The sequence below is a fragment of the Elephantulus edwardii genome, unplaced genomic scaffold, assembly GCF_000299155.1.
Source record: "Elephantulus edwardii isolate Elephantulus edwardi_28Jun2011 unplaced genomic scaffold, EleEdw1.0 scaffold00227, whole genome shotgun sequence".
NCBI classification, from domain to species: Eukaryota; Metazoa; Chordata; class Mammalia; order Macroscelidea; family Macroscelididae; genus Elephantulus; species Elephantulus edwardii.
This window is the reverse complement of record NW_006399977.1, coordinates 1,262,315-1,289,864: the sequence shown is the minus strand read 5'-3', so window position 1 is coordinate 1,289,864 and position 27,550 is coordinate 1,262,315. Positions and strand designations below refer to the sequence as shown.

At 39.0% G+C, this 27,550-nt stretch overlaps 1 protein-coding gene across 1 annotated transcript; it reads right to left on the bottom strand.

Moving 5' to 3' along the window:
* Positions 1–546: 546 nt before the first annotated feature.
* On the bottom strand, positions 547–26,681 carry DNASE2B (deoxyribonuclease II beta). Its single transcript, XM_006898375.1, has 6 exons — positions 26,569–26,681; positions 18,809–18,974; positions 10,495–10,576; positions 5,328–5,489; positions 1,833–2,033; positions 547–884 (listed from the first exon to the last, which is right to left on the bottom strand). The coding sequence occupies exons 1-6, from the start codon at positions 26,679–26,681 to the stop codon at positions 547–549; spliced, it is 1,062 nt and encodes a 353-aa protein (XP_006898437.1).
* Positions 26,682–27,550: the final 869 nt, after the last annotated feature.

The window sequence follows — 27,550 nt, the reverse complement described above, 5'->3', positions numbered from 1 at the left end:
ACAATAAGCTAGGCAACGATAGAGCAGGGTGTAGGGCTGTTGTACATAGGGCTGCTATGAGTTGCAGGTGACTCAATGGCACATAACAACAACAACAACAATGACAATGACAACAACAACAACAATATCATGTTCATGGTACATAGTATAAAACAAAGAAATTGTTAAGTAAAAATGGGAAACATGAGAAAAAATGTTTTATTTAATGACTGAAGACTACACGTATATGTCTTCTATTACATAAAAAACAAATTTAATAGAAGATTCATTATTAATGTCCAAAAAATGCCCCTTAGAAACAAGGATGGTGAGACTTTTATCTCACACATTTGAGTGTGTTATTGGGAAGACTCAGTCCCTGGAGAAAGATATTATAATTGGAAAAGTGGAGTGTCTAAGTCGCTAGGATAATGAGCTTGAGCACAACAGAGATTATATCATGAGGATGGCATGGGATTGGGCAGGGTTTCAATCTCTTGTATATACAGTTGTCATTAGTTGGCTGACTTAAGGGCACCCAACAAAATTGATAGCACATATATCCCTTCAACAATTCTCGTAACACAAAACTAATTTTCTAAATGCTTGGTAAACATGCCTATTCTGGGTACAAATGAATCCTCCACTTCTGGAGGCTTGGTAGGGGCTCCGATTTAAGTCTCCAATGCATGTCCAGGGATTTTTGGTACCCTTGAGGGAAACACACCATTTGGCATGATCTTGATAAGAACTAACATAGGATGTTCCAGGTATCTTAATTGCTTTGATATTATAGACGTGGTAGGGAAGGGAGCAGTTTGAAGGAAGCTCTTGTGTCTTCCTCTGCCAGGTTTCCGTTAGCAAGTGTGTCTTCAACTTCTGAGCCATCCAAGCTGTAAAGATGTCTGGAATTTACAAGGAGAAAGACAGTAAGGTTGACAATCACACTTAGGGAAATTCCTGAAAATATTTCCAGGATGGAAATTAACAGATGGCATGAATGTTACACAATAATAGTAGCATAATCAAGATAATGATAGAAAGTATTTTTCTAGTGATTGATTATAAATGGATGGCATAAATATGACACAAGAATAATAACAACATAATCAAGATGGTGATATAAAGTATTTTGTAGGTAAGTAAATGCAAATCATTGTCACTATGATGTTGGTGTCTGCAAACAGTTTATGTTCTGTATAATCCAGGGAGTGTATAGATAGATAAAGATCAATCTTTCGATTGATCTTTATCTATCTACCTACCTATCTATCTATCATCTATCTAGAGATAGCTTGGTTGCTAACACCAAGAGATGAGTGCAATCATGTCTGTTGGAATGAGGAAAAAATAGGTTTAAAAGAGTGGAAATAGATATAAAACAGTCGTGGGCTTTTTTGGTTTTTTTGGGGGGGAGGTGAAGGCTGGGAGTATAATATTGAAATTGTTTCTTGCTGGTGAGCTTTCTTTTTTCTACGAAGAAAAAGGTAAAACATGTGAAGAGACAGGCTAATATAAAGGATTGCACACTAAAGAAGGCTTAAAATAACCATATAGAGAGGGAAGAAAAGGAAGATGGCTGAAGCTTGAGCACTAGAGTGGTGAGAGGTCATGACCTTGTACGGATCCCTGGCTGGTTGACTGAGAAACTGTTTGTAGTTGGATCAGCAACCCTGCTATGGAAATTGAGCAGGTAAATGTGTGAGTTGGTCCTTGATTTCCCTTCTCCTTTCCCATTCCTTTCCTTCTTTTTTCATTTCACTCCTCTGAATAATTAGAGTAACTTCTCTAAGCAATGCCAAATGATTCAACAACAGCTATGTAGCATACTGTTTGATGGTGGTCTTTCATACCGTCATTAAAAGAATCAGACTTTGCAAAATGGAGGAAGTTTTTTCCCTGGGCTGACTGAAACGTGGCGAGCTTCCGGAGAGGGGTCACCGATGTGCTGCCAGACCTAGCGCACAGCTGGGGCATGTGAGTGAGCTCCTGGAGAAAGGTGTCTGGGACGGAGCAGCTGTACACATTTGGGTTGTAGATCAAGAGCTGATAATCTGAAACAAGTGTCAATAACGAAAGGTTTGAGAGTTAAGGCATAAAAGGAAACATCTGTTTGATACAGTTTGCTGTGAAGTAAAGGTGCAAAACAAACCAAAACAGAAAATCACTCTTTTTTAAAAAATTTCCATTCATTCATTGTACTTTTCTCCCTCCCAACCCTCCCCCCAGTATACTCCCCTCTTGGAAAAGTAAAAGAGAAATTCTTTCATTGTTTTACAATCCCTCCTCCCAGGTCCACTCCACTATGAAACCTTTGCGCTGGACTCCTGTCACGACAAAAATACTTAATCACATATCCCTTTTAAATAGTTTTCTCTCTCATCTGTTTTAATGCAGTATACATTATTAAACCTATCTTTCTCAGTCTCCCCCCAACCCCAATGTCACTCCTGTTTTACAACAGTGGCACTATGCAGTATTTGTCCTTTTTGACTGAGATACTTCCCTCAGCATAATGTCCTCCAGGGTCACCCACTTTGAATAATATTGCATAAGTTCCTTGTTTTTCAATGCAGCAATAGTATTCCATTGTGTGAATATACCACAGCTTCTCTATCCATTCGTTTGGTGATGGACACTTAGGTTGTTTCCAACTCCTTGTTATTGTGAACATAGCTGCGATAAACATGGGTGTGCATATATCTGCTTGGATGTCAGTTATGGTCTCTTTGGGGTATATTTCCAGTATTGGAATTGCTATGTCAAATGGTATCTCTATTTGCAACTTTTTGAGAAAGCGTCATACCGCCTTCCACAGTGGTTGCACCATTTTACACTCCCACCGACAGTGACTAATGGTTCCAGTTTCTCCACAACCTCTCCAGCATTTGTAGCTTGCTATTCTGTTAAATTTTGCTATTCTGACTAGGGTGAGATGATATCTCATGGTTTTCAAATGAATTTTAGTCGGCCTAGCTGACACTATGCACTTCCTACTTGCCAGATGTGGTCTGAGTTTATTTACTCAAGTTAATTAATTTAATCCTTATTATAATCTTACGACTAAGCAGATTCTCTTGTTACCATTATCGTCATTATATAGCTGAATTAACTGAGTGTTTACACCACATGTCTAAGATTAAAAAGCTTGTAAATGATGGAGGTGCTATTCAAACTCAGGTAGTCTGACCTTGAAGGTCACATGCCCCAGCCCCAAAGTATAATATATAAAAGCAGAGCACTCATATGTATCAATCATCATGTTTTAAGAATTAACTCACAGACTACACGCTTAAGCTTTCCGCTATTTATAGTTCTAATTATCACATGAATCAAAATAGTTAGGCTAACGTTTGACTTAGGATAAACTCTGAGAACCTTAGTGATCGTAATATGAAAATTTAAAGAAAAACATTTTCCCAATTTTGTTTTACCTAGAAGCTTCTACTTAGCAAAACTAGTAAAACTAGCAAAACTTGGTAAAACTAAAAACCAAAACCAAATCCACTGTTGTGGAATCAAATAAAACTCATGGTGACTTTTTACTGGGTTTCTGAGGCTGTAAATCTTAACAGAAACAGACTGGTTCATCTTTCATCTAAAGAGCCACTGATCATTTCTAACTACTGACATTTCTGTTAGCATCAGTTTTTAATCTGCTATGCCACTAGGGTTCCTCTCTTCAGTAAAAGGTGATTGGTAAATCAGTATTCCTGCCCTTCCTCCTCTTCCACTCCAGCTTGCCAGAGCTAAGCATCTAGGTCCATTCAAGATCTTAAAGGATCTCAGTCTATAGGCAACAAGTGATGTGTACCTTTTTTAGAACATAAGATGAACCTACGTTTAAAAAATCAGGAGTTCAAAACAACTATGAGATATCATCTCACCCCAGTCAGAATAGCAAAGTTTAACAGAACAACAAGCAACAAATGCTGGTGAGGTTGTGGAGAAACTGGAACCCTTATTCACTGTTGGTGGAAGTGTAAAATGGTGCAACCACTATGGAAGGAGATATGGCACTTTCTCAAAAAGTTGCGAATGGAGATACCATTTGACCCAGCAATTCCACTACTGGGAATATACCCAAACGAGACCATAACTGACATCCAAGCAGATATATGCACACCCATGTTTATCGCGGCTTTGTTCACAATAGCAAGGAGTTGGAAAAAACCCAAGTACCCTAAAAAATGAATGGATAGAGAAGCTGTGGTATAGTCACACAATGGAATACTATGCTGCCTTGAAAAACAAGGAACTCATGCAATATTATTCAAAATGGGTGACCCTGAAGGACATTATGCTGAGTGATGTATCTCAGTCACAAAAGGACAAATACTGCATGGTGCTACTGTTATAGAATGGGACTGACATCAGGGTTGGGGTAAGACTGAGTAAAACTGGATCAATTATCTATACTACATTGAAACAGATGAGGGAGAGAACAATTTAAAAACCTATATATGATAGGGAATTATGGTTATCACAGGATTCCAGAATTAAGGTTGCACAGTGGAGTGTACTTGGGGTAGTAGTGGTGGGTGGAGGGTGCAGGAGGATTGCATACCAATGAAGGAATTTTTCTTTTACTTTTCAAAGAGAGGAGAGGACTGAGGGGAGGGGGCGCTGGGAGAAAAGTGCAACAATTAATGAATGGAAATTCAAAATCTCTGTAAATGTTCATTAAAATTAATAAAATTTAAAAAAATCAGGATCTCTCTCTCTCTCTCTCTCTCTCCCTCTCCTTAAACACACAAAGACCTAGATTTACGTTTCCTCTTGATAGGTCTAGACATCTGTAACTATTAGATCTACATTCTTGCAGACTTAAAATATGACAGAGCTGAGACGTTTGAGCGAATGTGACCGTGCCATGTCTGCCTTTCTCTTTTATCCATCTTGTAACCTATCTAGCTTATGTAGACATAAAAAATTCTGATGAAAGGAAATCTGGTGGTGACAAATTCAATCATTTAGCTGTTATTTGACAAGATTGCTTGTTTTAATCCACCCAGCAGCTCTGTGGGACAGAGACATGATGATCTGCTTTATAAAGATCACAACCAAGAGAACCCTGGGCATAGTACTATGCTGACACATGGGATTGTTAAACAGGGTCAAAAATGGCTAAAATACCCCTGACAATAATAACAACAATGTCTCCTGATCAAGTTCAGTGACTTCAGTGGGGATCAAGGAATCACCAATGTAAGTAAGCCTGCTGGTGGCAAACTCATTATTAGAATCTAGAAACAGAATATTACGTGACAAATTTGTTAATACATTTGCCAATTCCTTCCCTTATTCAGCACTGCAATCTCTCTTCTTTTAACACACTCTAATGTTACCTATTGCTTTATACTGGTTGTACTTGAAAGTTACACAGATGCCAACTTGTCCATTCCGTCTCCCCGTGGGTGGATAATCATAGCCTTCTTCAGGAATTGGAGGGAACCGGGGAATAGAATGAATCAGCCAGAACCCCTGAACTCTGTTCCACAGCAGTAAACCTACCAAATACATAGTTAAATACAGATAAATTAGAAAAACAAAGCTCCTTTCAAAAATAGAGTTCAAAGCTGCAACATTTAAGCTTTATTATGTTGTAGGCAAACGCTTTTAATAGGTTAATAATCACAAGCACCATAAACATTTTTCAAAGACTTCAAAAACAACTTAAGCACACACCACATTGTCTGATTATTGATAATAAACCATCACAAAAGGGGGAACCAGTAGAGTCAACCTGAAAAAAGGTAAGAGGAATCTCATGTTGAAATCACAAGAAGAATTTTCTCTAGCAGAAGGAAAATTTGATAAATTAGAATTTGACTTTGTTACACTATGCAATCACCTGCCAAACCTTGAAGAGAAATTTTACTGTTCAGCAGCAAAGCTATTTTCAAAACTGGCTAAAAATTAGAGTTAGGAGAGAAAATATCAAGTGAAGAAATATTCTTGCAGCGATTTACTATAGGAAAATGATGCTCATTTCTGTGGCAGAGGAAGCCCTTAATCCCACAAGGCCAAAAAAAGAGGCAAAGGGGAAAAAGAGGAAGTGATATGAAAGCATCCCAATTAACTGTTTAGCAAAAATTGCACAGCAAAAAAAAAAATGCGAGAGGCAGAAAGGAAGAACACAGGAGGATCATTATCTTGTGACACAGCAAAAAGATCCCTGTCCCATGAGTGCCTGTGATTCTTTATGTGTTTATATATATACCAGGATAGTTGTGATAAGGTTGCTAGACTGCTCAGTTTGCACAAGAGCATGAAAAGTTAAAATCAATTCATGTTTGCTTTATTGCTAAAGGTGAAAGCAAATTCTTAAAAAAATGTTTCTTTTCAAAGAACACATATTAGGAAAGTGAACTAATACTCTCTTGTAGGACACCAAGAGATCGATACCTGTGTTGTATACCAGATTGGCTATGTTCAAATTGTGTTACCTAACAGAGCTTGTGACCTTCTAGAGAGCACGTCTGCTAGATTAGTCTCTTTTTTGCTGAAATCCTAGCCTCATGGTACAAATAAATTCCTCAGGATAATAAAACATCTGCTGGGAAGGAGAATTCCCCAATTTGACTCCAGGCCTCACTTTTTCCAGTTTTCCCCCCTCAAATCCTTGTAGCTTCTAATGGGCTGGGGGTAAGAACTGTGGTCAGAGATTTATGGATGAAAGGTTAAAGAACATGACATGCTATAATATTTAGGTTACATGTGGAGGGTTACCTCAAGGGACAGCAAACGTCTAAACCAAACCAGTTATCATAAAGTTGACCCCAACCCATGGCAACCTCATGTGTGTAGGAGTGGAATTGTACAGAGTTTTAATTGAAAGCAGAGTGCCTGCCAGACCTTTCTTAAATTGAAGCTTCCGACATTTTTAGTTACCACCCAAGCTTGTTAATCATTTGTACCACCCAAGGACTCCAATCATGAGAACAACTTAAAGGCTCATGTTCTTTTATCCACCTACTGTTCCTGAGTTTATTCTGACTCACAGTGACCCTCCATAGGGTTTTTAAGGTTGTAAATATTTTTCTTTTGGAGCAGTAATGTATTTGTACCACTAGCTTTGTGGTTAGCAGGACAGCATATTAGTCTAACTACTCACAAGAGCTTCTTCTGCCCTTTGTTGTTGTTGGGTACTGTACAGTAGGAACCAACCCATAGCTGACTCTCTGGTTTGCAGAGGCAGTTAATCTCACAAAAGGAGATTTCCCATCCTTCTCCTGTAGATCAGCTGGTGGCCTCGAACCACATAACTTTGGGATTGCAATGCATCTTCTTGCCACTTGGCCGCCAAAGCTGCCCTTTGACACTCACGAATTACGAGGCTGTTCTTAACCAGAGGCTGCCAACTGGCAGCCCACAGATCAAATCATTCTCATGCATACTCCAATTCTCTACAACTGCACAATAGGCCAGCCCACGTCACTCTGCTTAAAATGAATGCCTGCTTCCTGAAAGCATTTGAGTTTGGGATCTTCTAAAAAAATACTTATTGCAATGGAAAGTTATTTATGATATATGCTTAGAAAATACTGGGGAAAATAGTCATTGCAATATTTCAATGAAATGGTTTTAAAAATATATTATAGAAAAAATAAAGAGGCTTAAATAAGGGAGCTCTGGTTGCCTACTGCTAAGAAGCTGTGCTACAACACCAAAGGCATGTAGTTTGAGTCCACCAGCTGCTCTGTGGGAGAAAGATGGGCAATCTTCTCCTATCTGATTTATTGTTGTTATGTGCTGGTGAGTTGCTTGCGACTCATAGAAACTCTATGTACAGCAGCCCTAAATCCGCCTCTATCTTGTGCCAACCTCGTCTCTGGCACGTCTACCCTCATTACCCCAGTCACTGAATCAATCTATCTCAGAGAGGGTCTTCCTCTCTTGCACTGTCCCTCTGAATCAATCTATCTCAGAGAGGGTCTTCCTCTCTTGCACTGTCCCTCTACCCTCCCATGCATGACGCCCTTCTCCAAGGACTGGTCTCTTCTTGCAACATGTCTAAAGTATATCAGATGAAACTTCAGTATCCTTGCCTCCAAGAAGAAGCCTGGTTTCACTCTCTCTGGGATAAACCTGTTTGTCCTCCTAGCTGTTCATGGTATATTCAATATTCTTTTCCAGCACCACAACTCAAAGGCATCCATTCACCTTCTGTCATCCTTAGTCATTGTACAGCTCTCTGATGCATTGCAAGTAATTGCAAAGACCATGGCCTGGATCAGGCGCACCTTAGTCTTCTCCAGACTGACATAGCCATTCTTCAGTACATTGTAGAGGTCTTTCACAACAGACTTTCCCAGTGAAATTATTCTTGGTACCAAGAGTGTTAATCGTGGAGCCAAGCAAACTAATGCTATTAACAATATCAATCTCTTCCCTGTCTATAATGATGCTGCCAATTAGCTCAGTACTGAGAATCTTTGTTTTCTTGATATTGAACTCCAATTCATATTGAAGGCTGCAGTCTTTTACCTTCTGCAGCAAGTGCTTCAGGTCCTCCTCAGTTTCAGCAAGCAGGGTTGTGTCATCTGCATAATAGAAATTGTTGAGAAGTCTCCCTCCAATCCTGATGCCACATTTGTCCTCATAGAGTCCAGCCTACTAGATAATGTGTTCTGCATATAGATTGAAGAGGCATGGAGATAGGATACCTTCCTGGCATACATCCTTCACAACTTTTACCCATGCAGTGTTTCCTTGCTCTGTTCTGACCACTGTCGCCTGGTCCAAGTACTGACTCTGAAAACCTTCTGGAGGGTCAGCTGTGAGTTGTTTCTGACTCTATGACATACAGTAACAAGTATTTGGGTTATGGCTTTTTACCTGTGTTTTGAAATGTTCTATAATGAAAATGTATTGAAACATATTTTATAAACAAGAAAGACCAAAATCACCAACTTCAAAAACAATCTTATTAAAATATTTCATTCAAATAGAACTAATAAATACACTAAGAACAGTGACTTTTACTCAACATAATTATGTTGGGTTGCTAACCAAAAGCTTGACAATTCAAATCTACAACTCACTCCATGAGAAAAAGATGATCAGTTTCCTCCCATAAAGACTTACAGCCTTGGAAAACAAATGGAGGGCTTCTTTGGGGCAGAATGAACTCAGTACAAGTGAGGACTCTTTTAGTTAAGCTAAGATGCTAAATGTACATATGCGTGGTTGTTACATGCCATTGACTCGACTATGACTCATGGCAAACCCATGCAAAACAGCTCTGAACCATGCTCTCTCCTGAGACTATTTCACGGTCTGATAGATCTACTCTCATTACCCCAGTTATTGTGTCAATCCATCTCATCCGGGGTCTTCCTCTCCTGCATTGGCACTCCACCCTTCCAAGCATGAATGTCCTTCTGCAAAGACTGGTCCCTCCTGAGTACATGCCCAAAGGATGTGAGGCAAAGTCTCAAAATCTTTCCATCCAAGGAGCAGCTTGGTTTCACCCTCTACAGTATAGACCAGTTAGTTTTCTTGGTAGTCCATGGTATGTTGAGTACTCTTCTCCAGCGCCATAACTCAAAAGGTATCATTCATCCTTGATCATTGCCCAACTCTCTGATGCATCGCAAGTAATTGAGAATACCATGGCCTGGATCAGGCACATCTTAGACTCTAGATTGATATGCATTATGGAGAGGTCCCTGATAGTAAATTTTCATAGTCAGTCCCAACTCAGGGGTGACCTCATGAGTAGAAGTGTCAGAGTGGAAGTGTTCTCCTTAGGGCTGATTTTTAATATTTCCACCCGTTTTTTCTGAGTAGCCTCTGGTGAACTGAAACCTTTCGGTTATAAGCGGAGTATGAGAAATCACATGCTCTGGTGACCTAGTGGTATGGAGTTGTGCTACCAACCCAAAGACACATGACGAAATCTACTATTTGCTCAGCAGGAGAAAAGTAAGCAGTCTCCTTGTTTGTTATTTTACAGCCTCTGAAAACCCATTGGAGGGTCAGCTATGAGTTGATTCTGACTTGTTGGCACATAACCACAGTAACAGAGAGTAGAGGAAGACCTTAGCAAAATGAACTGACACAGAGGCTGCAACAATCGGCTTGAATATGGTGGAGATCTGGAGGATGGCACAGAATAAGGCACAGTTCTGAGCTGTTGTTCACATGGTCAGGTGGCTATGAACTGTTATTGACTTGATGGCCCTGGTATTCCTGGTAGTCATTTGCAGTGACTGATATTCCCAATAATCATTTACACTACAGGGTATATTATCTAAAAAATATATGTGCTAAAAAATATATGTATGTGCTAAGAAGTAGAATGGAATTTGTGAAAAAGGGAATCACCAATACAAAGAATAATATGACGTCTGATATGGAAATAACAAATTTTAATGATTAAGTATAAGCCACTGAAAAGAAAAGCTATGTTATCTTTTCATAGTAGAATATAAAAATATTTATGATGAAATGTTAACAAAATCTTGTTGATTTTCAGTAGAAAAGGGAAGCTAAGAACCTCTGTCATACCTTTGGTGTGTCCATACTTTCTATTGTAACTGTGAGATTTAGGGATTCCATCATTGTATATGAGATAGGCTGTGTTGTTACTCTGTAGGAACAAAGTAAGATTATAATACCATAAATCTTCCTCTCACATACATTCACATTTCTGATAACTCTACAATACAGAGCTTTCATTAAAACATGTCTTTTCCCCTGACAGGCAACTTGCCCATCACTATAAATTCTATAAACACAAAGCAGAGGAAAGAAAGTATATTCTCAACCATGTACGATGTATTCTTGTGACAGGAGCCCCATGCATTGTGAGATGACTTATGAAGATGATATCACTACTTCCCTTGGTGGTTTTGGACCTAGGTTTCTGATTAAGTAACCAGTGTATAATAAAAGAATACTTAAATATTTATTCAGGAAATTAAGTAGGTACAACCAGCCAAAGAATACACTTGAGTTTTTCCAGTTAATATTGTAGTAGATACAACACAGAATTGCCTGTCAGGATCTGATTTCCTCTGTCTACTTTGTGCTTTGCTGCTTGGCTAAGCTTGTAATTAATCAGAATTCCTCACTATCTGCTCCCTCTACTTTCCACGTGAGGGGATTTTTCTTCAATCCACTTCTCAGAGTCACTTCTTTCTAACTAGATGTTTCTCAGCTTACAAAGGTGATAAAATTGCACATGGGTTACTGAATTTCCTCTGATCAGGCAAAATAATAACAACAAGTTCTCCAAATAGCTGCCCAAATGTCAAAATGAATTAATAATTAAGTTAAAATGAAGCTATTATTTTCATAGCATCCCTTTGCTATGGTTTGGAAACTTGTTTATATTTGTTTTGTTGTTGTTGTTGTTTTTATGTACTGTTGAGTCACCTGCAACTCTGTGTACAACAGCTCTGTAACCTGCCCTATCCTGAGCCAGTCTCGTTGATTCAGACACACCTACCCCCACTACCCCAGTTATTTTGTCAATTTGTTTCATCCTGGGTCTTCCTCTCCTGTGCTGTCCCTCCACCCTTCCAAGAACGATGTCTGTCTCCAAGGACTGGTTCTTACTGGCCACATGCCAAAGTCTGTGAGATGGAGCTTCAAAATCCTAGTTTCCAAGGAGAAACTTGATTTCACCCTCTCCAAGATAGACCTATTTGTTCTCTTGGCAGTCCATAGTGTGTTCAGTGTGTTCAGTAGTCTTCTCCAGCATCACAACTCAGACATTGATTCTTTTCCTGTCATCCTTAGTCATTGTCCAGCTCTCTGACACATAGCAGGTAATTACAAAGACCATTGTTTGGATCAGATACACCTTAGTCTCTAGACTGAGATTTTCTCCCGACATCAGATTTTCCCAGTTCAATTCATCTTTTGATTTCCTGACTGCTGGTGCCTAAAGTGTTTATTTGTGAAGCTGAGTAAGCTGTAATTGTTAACAACCTTATTTTTTTTTCTCCATCTCTTATGGTGCTGCCAATTGGCCCAGTGGTGAGAATCTTTGTTTTCTTGATGTTGAGCTTCAATCCATATTGAAGACTACAGCACTTCAAGTTTCAGCAAGCAAGGTTGTGTCATCTGCATAATGCAGGTTGTTGATGTATCTTCCTCCAATCCTGATGCCACATTCCTCCTTATAAGTCCAGCCTTCCTGAACGATCTATTCTGCATATAGATTGAAAAGATATGGAGACAAGACACATATCTGACATACTCTTTTCCTGACTTTGACTCATGTAGCGTTTTCTTACTCTGTTCTGAGGACTGCTTCCTGGTCTGAGTATAGGTTTTGCATGAGTACAAACAAGTGTTCAGAGATTTCCATTCACCTCAAGGTTTTTTATTTATTTGTTGTGATCCTCACAGCCAAATGCCTTTGCATAGTCAATGAAACACAGATAGACATTCCTCTGGTACTTTGTTTGGGGCGGGGGGCTAAGATCTATTTAACATTGGCAACAATAGCTCTAATACCACAATCTAATCTAAACCCAGCTTGTATTTCTGGTAGTTCTTTGTTGATGTGCTGTTCCAGTCATTTTTTGGATAATCTTCAACAGGCTTTTGCTTGCATGTGACATTAGTAATATTGTATGTTAATTTTCACACTTTCTTGGGTCATCTTTTTTTGGAACGGGAATAAATAGGATTTCTTCCAGCCAGTTGGCTAGGTAATTTTTCTCCCGATTTCTTGGCATAACCTGGTGAGCACATCCGTGTAGCATCTGTTTGTTGAAATATGTCAATTGGTATGTCATCAATCCCTGGGCCTTGTTTTTTGCCAGTTCCTTCCAAGCAGCTTGAATGTCCTCCTTCATAACCATTGTCTCTTGATCATATGTTGTTTCATGCAATTCTTCTGTGTCAGCAGCCAATTCTTTTTAGTAACTTTGTATATTCCTTCCAACTTCTTTTTTTAAAATTTATTATTACTTGTCCCATCATTCACTTTCATACAATTATTCATATACATTGTTTCATTCATGTACATTTATTTTCATACAATCATTTCTGTACATTGTCGTGTGTGTGTGTGTGTGTGTGTGTGTGTGTGTGTGTGTGTTTGTGTGTGTGTGTGTTTGTGTGTGTGTGTGTGTGTTTATTCTGAATTATTTACAAAGTTTGAATACATTGTTTTTCACAAAAGATCCTCCCCATTTCCTAGAGGAAATGGGGAGGATCTTTCCAACTTTTAAAATATTTCCTGGATTACTCAATATTCTTCCCATAGTGTCCCTAAGTATTGAAACTTGAAGCTTGAATTAGTTCTTAGTTTCTCCAGGATAAAAGGTGCTGAGAGAGTTCAGCCCTTTGGGGCCATTTTCTGACTCCATCTCTTTGCACATTTCACATTGCTTTGTTTTCCCATGTCACCCTTGAAATCTTATTTTCAGCTCCTTATCTTCCTGCTTTTTTCCTTCTGCTTTGGCTTCTCAGCACTGTGCAATATTCAGTGTCTTGTCTGATAGCCATCTCAGTCTTTTCTTCCTCCTCTGTCTTTATAATGACCTTTTGCATTCTTTGTGGATGATATTCTTGATATTCTACCACAACTCGTCTGGTCTTCATTCATTAGTGTTCAAGACCTGGATAGTCTTACAATTCAGGTGAGATAGACTCAAAGTCAAACTTTGGTTCCTATGGATTTGATTTTATTATTTTTAGCTTCAATTTGAACTTGCTTATGAATAGTTGGTGATCTGTTCCACAATCAGTACCTGGCCTAGTTTTCACTGCTCATATCGAGTTTCTCCAATGATTCTTTCCACAGATATAATTGATCTGATTCCTCTGCATACCATCAGGTGAAATCCATGTGTATAGTCTGTGTTTATGTTTCTTATAAAAGGTATTTGCAATGAAGAAATCATTAATTGTACAGAATTCTATCATTTTAATCCCCAGCCTCATTTCCGTCACCAAGTCCATGTTTTACTACTACTGATCCTTCTTCCCTGTTTCCAACTTTTACATTCCAGTCACCCATTGTTATTAATGCATCTTGGTTGCATGTTTGATCGATTTTTGACTGCAAAAGTTGGTAGAAATAACCTATTCCTCCGCTTTGGCTCTGGTGGTTGGTGCATATATTTTAATGATGGCGGTATTCACCAGATTTCCTTGTAAGCATATGCTTACTTTCCTCTTGCTACAACATTGTATTTCAAGATGGATCTAGAAATAACCTTTGCAACTATGAAAACAAACCGATTTTTTCTCATCTTTTCATCTCTTGCATAGTAGATAATATGATTGATTAAAAATGTCCCATGCCTGGACTTCTGGCAGTTCTCTGCTGATGTGCTGTTGCAGTAATTTTTGGATAATTTTCAGCAGAATCTTGCCTGCATGTGAAATGAACGATATTGTTCTATAGTTGCCACACTCTGTTGGGCCACCTTTCTTTGGAATAGGAACAAATATAGATCTCTTCCAGTCAGTTGGCCAAGTGGTTGTTCTCCAGATTTCTTGGCAAACCTTGGAGAGCACGTCTATGGCAGCATCTGTTAGCTGAAATATGTCGATTGGTATACCATCTATTCCTGAGGCCTTATTTTTTGCTATTTCCTTCAAAGCAGCTTGAACTTCTTCCTTCATCACCATAGGCTCTTGCTCATATGTGGTTTCATTAAATTCTTCTGTGTCTGCCAATTCCTTTTGATACAATGACTCAGTATAGTCCATCTTTTTTTGATACTTCCTGGATCATTTAATACTCTTCCTAAAGCGTCCTTGATTATAGCAAATCGAGGTTTGAATTTGTTCTTCAGTTCCTTGAGCTTAAGAAATGCTGAGCAACACAACCCTGCTTGCTGAAACTGAGGAGGACCTGAAGCGCTTGCTGCTGAGGGTCAGGGACTGCAGCCTTCAGTATGGATTGAGGCTCAATGTCAAGAAGACAAAGATTCTCACCACTGGACCAATTGGCAGCATCAGCATGGACGGTGAAGAGCTTGAGATTGTTCATAGCTTTAGTCTGCTTGACTCCGCAATCAACACTCTTGGCACAAGCAGCCAGGAAATTAAAAGACGTATTGCCATGGGGAAAGTCTGCTGTTAGGGACCTCTCTAAAGTACTCAAGAGCAACAGTGTGTCTCTGGAGACTAAGGTGCGTCTGGTACAGGCCATGGTCTTTGCAATCACTTGTTATACGTCAGAGAGCTGGACAATGACCAGGAAGGATAGAAGGATAATTGATGTTTTTGAGCTTTGGTGTTGGAGAAGACTGTTGAGGGTACCATGGACTGCTAAGAAAACAGATTTGTCCTGGAGAGGGTTAAACCTGGCTGCTCCTTGGAGGCAAGGATTCTGAGGCTTCGTCTGACATACTTTGTTCATGTTGTAAGGAGAGACCGGTCCTTGACAAAGAGCATCATCCTTGGGAGGGTGGAGGGCAGGCACAGGAAGGGAAGGCCTTCTGGGAGGTAGATTGATTCGGTGACTGGGACAATCAGGATGAGTGTGTCTTAGACAATGAGACTGGCACAGGACAGAGCAGAGTTTAGAGCTATTGTACATTGGGTCACTATGAGTCGCAAGCACATAACAACAACCACCACCTTTATTTCTTAATGATGTCCTATTTTCTGACATTCCTACACATTTCCTACATTCATGCTTCTCCCTTTCCACATTCCAATCATTAGTGTCTACTTTCACCTGTTTTTTTGTTTCCAAATTTGAGGACTCAGTTTCAGGTGCCATGTCTGCTAGTCTGCTCTAAGTGTGCTCTGTTTCATTTGTGACATGATGTGGTGATTTTTATTGAGGTCAATATTATTAATATTTAAAAGCCTCAGTGATATAATTAAAAATATGAAAAAATATTCACTTCCTTAAAAAGGTCCTTGCTTTTCTATTGGTGGATAGCAGGTAGTCAATACATGAATCCCTCAAAGTTGCTTAATTATTTGGTGTAATTTAAAAAATAGACATGAAATCGCCTGTGTAGCATTATTGGCCACTATGTTTCATAATATCCAGGAAGTTATATTTTTTTCTTACTCTCATTTTCCATGATTGATCATGCTGCTGAATGGCATTCATATCCACTTTCCCTGGAGAACTTTGACAATTCTTCTGTGGACCTGTTCTCGATGTAGTAATGGGGCTGCTGTGCACCCCTGGGTGCAATGTGCAGAGGCTTTGACAAGCTAGGAGAGGAAGTTTGTTCTTAGAGTAGATGAAGGCTACTATTTTAACCAGCAGTTTGATGACTCACTAAATTTAAGTAGATTGTAACCCTGGTGTAAAGAAAGGTGATTTGACAGATCTTGGACTTAAGAATAAGGTAGATCTAGGTGGGTGCTTTTATGCAATTTAATTCCTTTAATGCCTAAGTTGGGTATTGTTTTGGTTACTGGACACGGTAAGGGTATAGTGTTTGCCTTCAAGCTAGTAGAGAATATGGACAAGTTTAGGCCACTACCATGCCATTTGATATGTATTATTATTGCAATCTTCTCTTGTGCAATGAGATACCTCTGAAAACCTGGTAGAGGGTCAGCTACGAGTCAGTTTTGACTCGACAGTGCATAACAATTGCAACAAAGACATTTTAACTATCTATGAATGGCTCTTATTTGCAAAGCCAATTTTCTTATTTGCAAAAGGGGGAAAATAATTCCAAATGAAACCCATATATTGACTTGGGTCACCTTGACACTTGATATTTAAAACTAACTAATCTCATTTTATCACAAATTCGATTTCAGGTGAAGAGATGGCTATAGTAGTAATATTCTCAGTCACTTCTGGCTCATGGTTCCAACTTCAGGAGTTCTGATGCTGTTCTGTAGTGGGTAAGAAGTCAGGTGTTTTGCATACACCAGCTCCTCTAGAGGGGAAAGATGGATAATCTACTCCTGTGCCATTATCAGCATCTGAAAATCAGATGTCAGGTCAGCTGTGAGTTGGTTCCAACTTGATGTCACATAACAACAACAGTTCCAACTTTAAAGGAACATTCATGTTCATCTGGATGCCACTTCCTGCTGTTGGCCTCTTCTTTTGGCTCCATTACCATCAGATATGGGCATAAGTCCTTTGCTGTCATTTTCTTCACAGAAGCACTCAAGTCAAGACATTTGTGGATGAGCAGATTTAACTGAAGGCCTGAGATTATTGAAGGATTTGTGACTACTAAATTGTCTTGTTCCCTACCAGTCTCCTTCTAGGTTTCTCACATTTGAAAATCTCTGACTCCCCTCTACTTTTTTGGTTTGTTTGCTTGCTTGCTTTGTGAGCAGTCAAGCTCTCTCTCTTGCATAGAATCTTGGAGCAACCTCTGCTTTGCCAAAGATCGATTGTATTCTGCCAAACTAAAAACCAATATAGCGTAATGGCAGAGGCTTTAAGATGTTACTTTCCCCTTCCTCCTGGAGCATGTGGACTTTGTAATGAAGAAGGAAATCTTGTTGACTTTTGTTTTTGAGGCAGGTGATTTTTAATATTTTTTTAATCTCTGTTGGATTATGCTCCGTATCCTCAGCAGTTGCAAGCAGTTATAATTTCAAAGAAAAATATCTTTATTCAGAGTAGGGCTGTGGTTGAAACGCTATGAAATAATTTTTGTTGTTGTTGTTGTTGTGTACCGTCAAGTCAGCTCCAACTGTCAAAGGAGGAGACTGCCCCTTCTTCACCAGTGGAGCATCTGGTGGATTCGAACTGCGTTCATTTGGGATTGCAGCTCAGCTTCTTGCCACTAGGCCACCAAAGCTCCTTCATGAAATAATCTTTTAAAACACTTGGCACATCTACACATTCAAAGATTCTATTAATCCTTTATAATTTTGTAACTTGACTCTGAAAAGTGATGATAGTGAATAAGATATGACCACACATAGTGGCCGCTCCCTTTATGTGTTGAGTAAATATTCAGACGTGCTTGTGCAGTAGCAGTGCTGAAGGCTGAATTAGTTGACATAGGTGAAGACCCAGCAGAAAGCTTAGCACATTATAAGTGCTTCATCATCTTCTTTGCTTCCTTCTCTATAAGGTATTGTTTGGAAATGCAGAAATGAGTAACAGGATGTCAATTATTGCTTGGCTTTACTTGTCATCCCTGATTGGAAAGCAATAATCTTGTCATTGAACAGCAGATGGTTGTGTGGGATGCTGGGAGGCTGCCCATATTGAGCCAGGAAGCCTACTTACAAGCCATCCACCTATGTCTGAATTATGTGGCTTTCATTATCTATTACTGGCTAGCTCTTTGGTTTGTGAAGTTCAGATAACAGGGTCATTTCCATCCAGGCAAGTTAGCTTTAAGGCTTTGAGACCCTTGGCTCTCAATCCACCATTAGAAAATAACCAAAAGGAAGACCGATAGGGGTCCTTTATGTGAGCCAGTACAACCCATAATGTCTGATTGTATTAATTCATTAGTCTCTGTTCCATTGTGACAGGAGAGTAATCTCTATTTCTTTGAGATGAATAAATGTGTCATTTTGATGCATTAAAATCTATGGACCAAGTTATATAGATTAAATCAGATGAGCTAAAATTAAATGAAAAAAATGAGTAAATTGACAGGAGTTTTAAGTATTTGTATACTTAAATGTGATTAATACATACCCTGTCCAGTCATATCATTAGACTTGGTGGCTAATGTGCTAACAATTTGACATTGCTGTGGAGTGTGTTGCATATTCCCTGAAGTCTTGATAAGATTGGCTCAGATGGTTGTCTTGGGCTAATTCTGAATTAGTTTACTTAAAGATGTTATGTTAAGGGGTTGGAAAATTAATAGGGGAAAATATTTTAGAAGCTTTGGATTCTATTTTATGCATATGTTATGATTTAATTGAATGTTTAGCTAATACATACCTTGGAGGCATATACTTCATATAACTGCTGTAATGTCCTTCCCAAAACACTCTTGGTGGCATTCATTAGTTGCTTACTCCTCTTCCAGTTTCTAGTTGTAGAGTCTAGGTACAGGTATTCTAATCCAGTCTCTTTTTGCCTTTTAGGTAGCTTATAAAAGATAAACCTGACAAGGGAAACAATTGTCAATTATGAATAATTATAAGGCTTGCCTCATGTCAGTCACACTAAGAAATAAAAAGTATCATCACAACTGTTTTTCATAGGAGACCTCAAAGTTTAAGGAAAAGAATTTTATCTACCTCCCTGTCTCATCTCTACCTTTATTCTTGCTCCTCTTCATAAAAGAAAATGTGAATTTGATTGGAGAAATACATTCATTGGTCTGTAAACTTTTTTCTGTAGTGGAAGTTCATGAGCTCGTGTATAGTGACAGTAGCTCTCTCTGTTGCTTCCATATAGGGAAAATGTCAAGATCTAGGCCTGGACATGAGGACTATTGGGTGTGTTTCTCTTTTTTACCTGGTATGTTCCTCTATTTGCAGCTGGTTGGTTGTGTGTGACATTTTGAGTTTGAGCTCCAGGGAAGGTGGAGACCCCTTAGATCCTCTGACTTCAGTCACATTCCTTAGCTCAGTTTATCAGACTGCTCCTCATAAAGGAATCAAGGTCAAGTATAGCTAATTACATGGGCAATTTCTTTTCCTTTACTAATGTTTCTGTTAGGGAGCTCTGGTGGCCTTGTGGGTAAGGAGCTGCCCTGCCAATCCAATGACAGGCAGTAAGAATCCACTGGCTGCTCCTCAGGAGAAAGATGTATGATTTCTTCCTGTGCAATTTATAGCCTCTGAAAAACCCATTGGAGGGCCATCTATGAGTGAGTTCCGACTCAGTAGCAATGAAGGGGATTGCTCCTGCTTGTATTTTTCCTGACTGTCTCTCAAGAGGAGAGGTGATTGGGCCCTTAGAGCATGCAGGCATTCTGGGACTGTGCCACCCAGGCTTTCTGAAGAATGCCTCCTTGGATATTTTGGGAAATAGAATTCTTTGTTGTAGGAGACTGTCCTATGCACTACAGGATATTTGGCTTCTGCTTACTAGCATCCCAAGTTGTGATAATAAAAATGGCTCTAACATTGCCAAATTCCTTCTGGAGGGCAAACCTTCCCCCGTTGAAACCTAATGGTCCAACCAAATATTTTTTGCAGCAGGACCTGATTAACACTTAAACATTCTCCGTGAACCTAATATTATTATTGCAATCACTGTAACTGTAAAAGAGAGCTCTGGTGGCTTAGTGACAAGTAAATGTGCTGCCAACCCAAAGGTACATGGTTTGAATCTACAATATGCTCAGTGGGGAAAAGATGGGCATTCTCCACCTGTACAATTTACTGCTTCTGAAAACCCACTGGAGGGTCAGCTATAAGTTGGTTCTGATTCCATGGTATACAACAACAACAACATTACTGTACAGGACTCCTTGAATGATGAAAATAATAAACACTCTCAGCTGCTAACTGCAGTTCCAACCTATGCAGTATTTGTTACTATTGTTGTTGTTATTAGGTGCTGTTGAATTGAGTATGACTCATAGCTACCCTATGAACAATAGATTTGAACAATGTTCTATCCAGTGTCATCCTTATTATTTCTGACACACTTGAGCACATTGCAGCAGTCACTGTGTCAATCTATCTGGTTGAGGATATTTCTATTCCATTGAAACAGACAAGGGAGAGAACCGTTTAAAAGGGACACACGAATGGGTATTCTTGTCATTACAGAAGTCCAGAGTGAAGGCTGAATAGTGGCGTGGACTTGGGGGGAGGGATTGCATAACAATTAAAGAGTTTTTATTTTTCTTCTCAAGGAGAAGAATGAATTGGGGGGGAGGGAGTGGGTAGGGAGAAAAATGCAACAATGAATGACTGGAAACTCTTTGTCTCTGTGAACGTTCATTAAAATTAATTAAAAAAAAATAGTATCTCCTAGCAATATACCCAAAGTCTATGAGATGAAACCTCACCATATTTGCCTTCAAGGAATATTCTGACTATACCTTCTCTAAGATATATATATTTTGTTCTTTTGGCAATCCATGGATATTTAGTACTATTTTTTTCCGGCACAACTCAGAAGCAAATTAGGAACCCACCCAGAGGTACCTAAAAAAAGGGGGCGCTGGTAATCTACCTCTGAAAACTCAGCCAGGGAAAACTTTATGAAGAACAGTTTTACGCTGTAACATAGGGTTACCATGAGTTGGAATCAGCTTAACAATTGATTAAACAAAAGTTACTGCAAAAGTATCTTACACTGTCTGTTAGAAATCAAATTCTTCACTCTATTCTCTTCAGTTTTTTGCTATATGAAAGGTGGTAGATAGAGACCTTCTATAAGATGGGGTGACAACAGTGACTGGAACAATGAGCTTGCTTATATTAAGGATGGTGCAGAATAGAATAAGGTTCATATCTGTTGTTCATGGTGTTGCTATGAGTCATAATTAACTCAATGGCACATAGCACCACCACCACCAATTGAAGTAAATGGTGTCCTGCCCTGATCAGACTTTCTAATTCATAGGGAAAGGCCTTCACATGGTCCATAAAACTTTTTCTTTTGACGCTGACATTTTGTTATTTTATTCATTAACACTGCAACTAGGTTGTACCAGTTTGAGACTATCTGCTCAATATTCTCTCTGATGGACGTGACTAAGTAATACATCCACTCAACTGTAGCAAAAATATGTTTCATATGCTAATTCTAGGGTGCACCATTGAAGGGTTTATGGTCTTTATGTATTCCATTGCTGATATTTTTTTATGGCTAGTATTTTCAAAACATTCTTCTGAAGACTCAACATTATAAAGATCACAGTACTACCAAAAGCTATCTACAAGTTTGATGCAATCTCAATACAAATGCTAAAGCCATTTCCAATTTTATCTGGAAAAGAAAGAAACAACAAATAAGTGAAAGTCTTTTGAAAAATAAAAACAAAGTAGAAGGCATTATACTTCCTGATCTCAAAGCCTACTACACAGCTCTAGTAATGAAAACAGCATCGAATTGGTACAGAAACAGGCAGAAAGACCAATAGAATATAATTTAAAACCAAGAAATTAAACCATCACATTAAAAAAAAAAGTGAACTGAGGGAAGGGGAAAGGGAGGAGAGGGGCTAAAATGTGCAAAACTGAATGAATGAAAGTCTATCTTCTCTGTAAACTTTCATTAAAATAACAATTAAAAGAAAATGTCATTAAAAAAGAAATCAGTCATTCTAACTTCTATCAAATGATATTCAACAAGGAGAAAAAACTAAGTGGGTAAATGACAGCCTCTTTAACAAATTGTATTGACAAAACTAGATGACTACCTATAGAAAAATGGAACAAGTTCTACCTCTTACACCATAGACAAAAACCAACTTAAAGTGCATCAGAGAGCTAGAGGTGAAAGTAAAACTATAAAGGTTATTAAAAAAAATAGAGACAAAGTTAGATACCCTAGACCACAGCATGAATAGGCTTGCAAGCATAGGCAAAAATACATAAACAAGGGGGATAAAATGGATGAATGATACCTCATAAAAAAACCAGATCCTTACACGCATCAAAAATCTTGTCTAATAGAATTAAAAGAAAGCCCACACACAGAGTTGCACAATTTGATGGGTGGAGAAAGGTCTGGCATGGACCTAAAAAGACAGGGTAATGATGGACATAGTTCAATGGAGATTAATTTTATAAACATAATGTTGGAAGCAGGAAAGGCATCTACTTCCTAAACAACATGCCTCTGAAAACTCTATAAACTTTGAGAAACAGTGATAGTTTTTGAAAGGCTTCAGGTCTTCTGTTCATAGGATTGCTATGAGTCATGTTCCACTCAATGGCAATCAACAACAACAATGTATGAAACATAATGTGAATGAAGGAAAGTGTGAAGCACAATTTAGATGAATTTTGAATGCAAACCAATATAGAATAAAAAGTAAGAAAAGTAAAAAAGAAAGCTCAGACTGGGAAAAAAACTCGCTTGGCAATGACATGTTTGACAAGCAACTCATAACTAAAATTTATAGAATACTACAATACCTCCACAAGAAAAAGAATGATAACTCAATTACAAAATGAGCAGAACACATGAACAGACTCTTCACCCAGGAGGTTATTCAGATAGCCAACAAATGCATGAGGAAATGCTCAAAATTGCTATGAATTAGGGAGCTGTTCTTCAAAACGAGATACTGTCTCATCCTAGCAGCAATAGCAAAGTTTGACAGGACAATAGATGTTGGCAAGGATGTGGAGAGACTGAAACTCTCATGTACTGCTAGCAGGAATGTAAAATGGTACAGCCACTATGGAAGGTTGCATGGTGTTTCCTTAAAAATGTAAATATAGAAATTCCATATGACCCAGCTACTCCACTATTTGGAATATACCATGAGGACACTGGAGCTGAGACACTTATAGATATATGTACACTTGTGTTTATTGTAATCCAAAGGCATGTGGTTTGAATCTACCAGCTGCTCAACAGGAAAGGACAGGCAATCTCCTCTCACGTTTTTTACTGCCTCTGAAAAGTCATTGGATGGTAGGTTGTGAGCTGGCTCTGACTCCATGACAACTAACAAGTTTATTGCAGTATTATTCACAATAGCAAGAAGATGGAAACAGTCCCAAAGCTCATCAACAAATGAATAGAGAAACTGTGAACATTCACACAATGGAATATTTGTTGTTGTTGTTAGGTTCTGTGGAGTAAAATACAATGATTCAGCATGGAAAGAAAACCAACAACAACCAATCCACGAAGGATTCATAAAATACTACACAACATAGAAGATGACGTTGAGTGAAATAACTCAGTCACAAAAGTATAATACCAGTACTATGAAAAGAGTGATGGGGGTAGGGAGTGAGGACGGAGAGGGCAGAAACAGAATGTACATAAACACAGTAAAACATTGAGGGAAAGAATCTCCCAGAAAAGAATGGACGAATGAATGGCCAATATTGGACTGCAATTATTCACAAGGAATGGGATATGTATAACTGTTTAAATAAGGAGGGGAAGGAAAAAAAGAAACATTCTTCCTAGTGACTTTTTTCATTTATATGCTGAGCATTCCTGAATCTCTTGCTAGCTCACAGATCATACTGAGTTGCAGAAAAACCTAGACACAAAGGTGTCCCAGCAACTTCCAGTGTCCTATTTTTTAAAACAAGTTTGTAATATTTTACTTTGTCTGACATACTTTGGACATGTTGCCAGGAGGGACAGGTCCTTGGAGAGGGATATCATGCTTGGGAGGGTGGAGGGACAGCGCAGGAGGGGAAGACCCTCTATGAGGTGGATTGATTCGGTGACTGGGGTAATCGGGATGGGTGTGTCAGAGGCAGTGCGGTTGGCGCAGGATAGAGCAGGGTTTAGGGCTGTTGTGCATAGGGTCGCTATGAGTCGGAAACGACTCGACATAACAACAACAACAACAACTGTTTATCTCCCCCAATTAAGGAATCATCCATGCAGTCACAGAAGCCAAAACTTAAAAGTCTTAAATCTTAATTTCTCTTCATTGTCCATTTCACATCCATTAGCAAATCTTCTTCGAATGTTTCTTCTCCATTTCTACTGCCAATCGTTCAACTCAGGGTCTTGTTCTTCACAAATGCAAGACTATGAAATTCCAGCTGATTTTGCTTACTCTCGAATGGTGCCTCTTGATCTAGCCTTCACTGTTCTGTCAGTGAATTTTCTAAACCCTAATCTGGCCGTATGACGCTACAGCTTGATTTTATTTAGGGGCTTTCTTTCAAGGTCAATCAAGCTCAAACCCTGCCGCTCAGCACACAAAACTCTGAGATCTGACCATCACCTAACTTTCTGGTTTACATTCTCCTGAAGATGCAGCAATACAGGAATATTTGAAGCTCTGAAACTTCTCATACAGTTTCATGTTTTTTTTTTCTCAGTTGTTGAGTTAACATTTGAAAGCAAATTAGTTTTTTATTTAACCATTCATACAAGTTTTGTTTTATAACATTAATGACAATACTCATGATGTAAATTGATCTTTCCCCAATCCCTCCTCCCTGTAATTCTCATTTCCATTAATTCCTCTATTCCTCAGTGCCTTTTATCCTTTGGCAAATACTGCTCTTATGACCTTACAATGTTAGTTATTCTAAGAAGCGAGTGCCTCCCTAATTTTATTAACTATCTTATCTCTCTGGTGTTTGACTGAAAGTTCAGCGACATGGGAGGGAGGAGAGGAGTGACTTTTGTTCCAGGTTTGAAGGGTGATTATGCTTGAGAGTTCTACCAGTCTCTATTGGATCAGTAAGCTTGGCTTTTTATGTGGTTTTGAGTTTTGTTCCACATTTCCTGCCCCACTATATCCAAGATCTTCTACCGCGATCCCTTTTAGAATGGTCAATTGTTGTATGTGGGCACCATCCACTTTCTTTCTGGTCTCAGGTTCATTCATGGATGCTGATGTTTTCATTCACATGGCTTCTAGTCTCTGGTCTCCTCATCGACCTGCTCTTATATCACTCTTTTTCTAGCTGACTCATAATTATTCTTTAAAACTTAAGCTCAAAATCCACTTTCCCAAAGGACCTTCTCAGTTCTTTGCACCTGTAATGCTTCGTTTATTCCCTTGCCACATAACTGTGAGCTCTGTGAGGGCAGAAAATCTTTTGTTCATCTTTGTATTTTTAAAATCAAGCACAGGGCCTGGTGTGTGCCCAAGAAGTGTTTGCTGAAAGCGTCTGTGAGTCCATGTCCTAAATTTTATCATAAGCTTGATGCCAACCATAATGGCAAAACTAAACACCCTAATTAGAGAGCAGAGAGGGATGAAAGCAGGAGGAAAATCCATTATTATAATGCAACCCTACACTTAGTCTTTTTAACACTGTGTAAAAGTTCAGTGACCCACCACCCACTCCAGCTCCTATTGAAACTGCCTTAACAAACAGAAGTTAATCAAGCAGACCTTCTTATTCATACAAAGAGAACTTCCCTTCAGAAGAAGATTACATTTCTTTTCTGCATTGCCATTCTCTAAAAAGATGTTGAGGAGCCCTGGGGCTTCCTATGGGGAAGCTCTACTCTGGCCATTTCTTTTTTCCCTCTTTTCATTGTCATCGAGTCAGAACCAAGTGATAGGTGACCCTCCATAGCGTTTTTTGAAGGTTGTAAATCGCAAAGGAGTAGATTGATTGCCCATCTTTCTCCGGAGGCGCTGCTGGTGGTTCGAACCTCGAGGTCGGTGCCACTTTTCGGTTAGCAGTGCAGCTTCCTACAGACTATGTCAAGCACTACAAAGTAAGAATCCATTTAACGGCAATGAGTTTGGTGGTGGTGGTGTTTTCTTGTATGTTTGTTTAAAATTAGAAAGCTACTGTGAGGCAAAACTATGCTCTAATGAAAGGAAATTGCTAGCTGAAAAACTGTCATCTTTACTTTAGAGGCAACCAGTTTTGCCCTTCTGAGAGTAGTGAATCAGACCTGTGAGAGACGGTTCTGAACATTCGTAGGGGGAAACCAGCTTAAAATACTAACCTTATCTGGTAATTTGTACATTTGCACACTCCCCCCACCCCTTGTTCCTAAAGGGAAGCAGGAGGACAGGACAGGTGGGTTAAGAACTTCTTGTTAAGAACTTTACAGTGAAACAACCTGCCTTTGCTTTCTTTTCTCACACATCAATCTTTATGGTTCATACTTACCAATCCACAGCTTCACCTTCTTCATTCCTGCATGATATTGGTGTTGCCACCACGGCCCCAAAGAATCCGAGGAAGAGCAAAGCTAAAGTTGTTCTTGGAAGTCCTTCTGCCATTTCCCCATCAGCTTTATTCCATGTCACAAAAGGAGGTTTCCCCCCCCCAGAGGCTGCAGTCTGGGCTGCAAAGTCTCTCTCAGGATGTGCTGGTTCTGATGTTTGATTCTAGTTGCATCTGCTGTCCGGGGGATTTTCAAAATGGGAAGAATTGCATGCAATTGTGTGATTCTGTCACAACATGCCAGCGTGACTCAGAACGCCTTTGTGCTGAATTGTTGACTGGTTTGCAAAGTCATCAAAAGTTCTGGGTGGGGGAAAAAGGGATATGTGGTTAACTCACTGGGATGAACATCGTGCACTGTAATGCTCAGTGGATGGGCTGCTCCACATTGATAAGTAGATGCTAAAGGAAGTAGATTTTGTGGTATTTCCCTAATGATAGCTAGACTCTTTGTGAGACAAAAATGTTTATGGCACATATATATGTATTAGACAGAAATTACAAAATCTTATGTGTTAATTATAGAGTATATCAGAGTATATCACTTTCAATAACCTCTATCTTAAGGAAGTATTTACCAAAGGATACTTAAAAGACTGTTCAAAAGTAAAAGCAAATTTTATCATCAGTGTTTACATATCCTCTCCACCTCCCTGGTTTTAACCACTCAACATGCTTGCTCGTAGGAGATCCTAGAGTCCATTGGTTATATTGCAATCAAGTAAACATATTGACCATCCACTCTAGGTCAATAAAATAAGGCATGTTACAAATATCTGTCTTTCTCAAATTATTTTTTCTCATTCCTGTAACGGAATCTGAATTACAAAGGAAAATGGCCCATTACCGTGCTGGCTTTGAAAAGGTGAGTTCAAATTACTTTTTGGAGGAAGAGAGTAGCTAAACACATGAAAATCATTTCCTT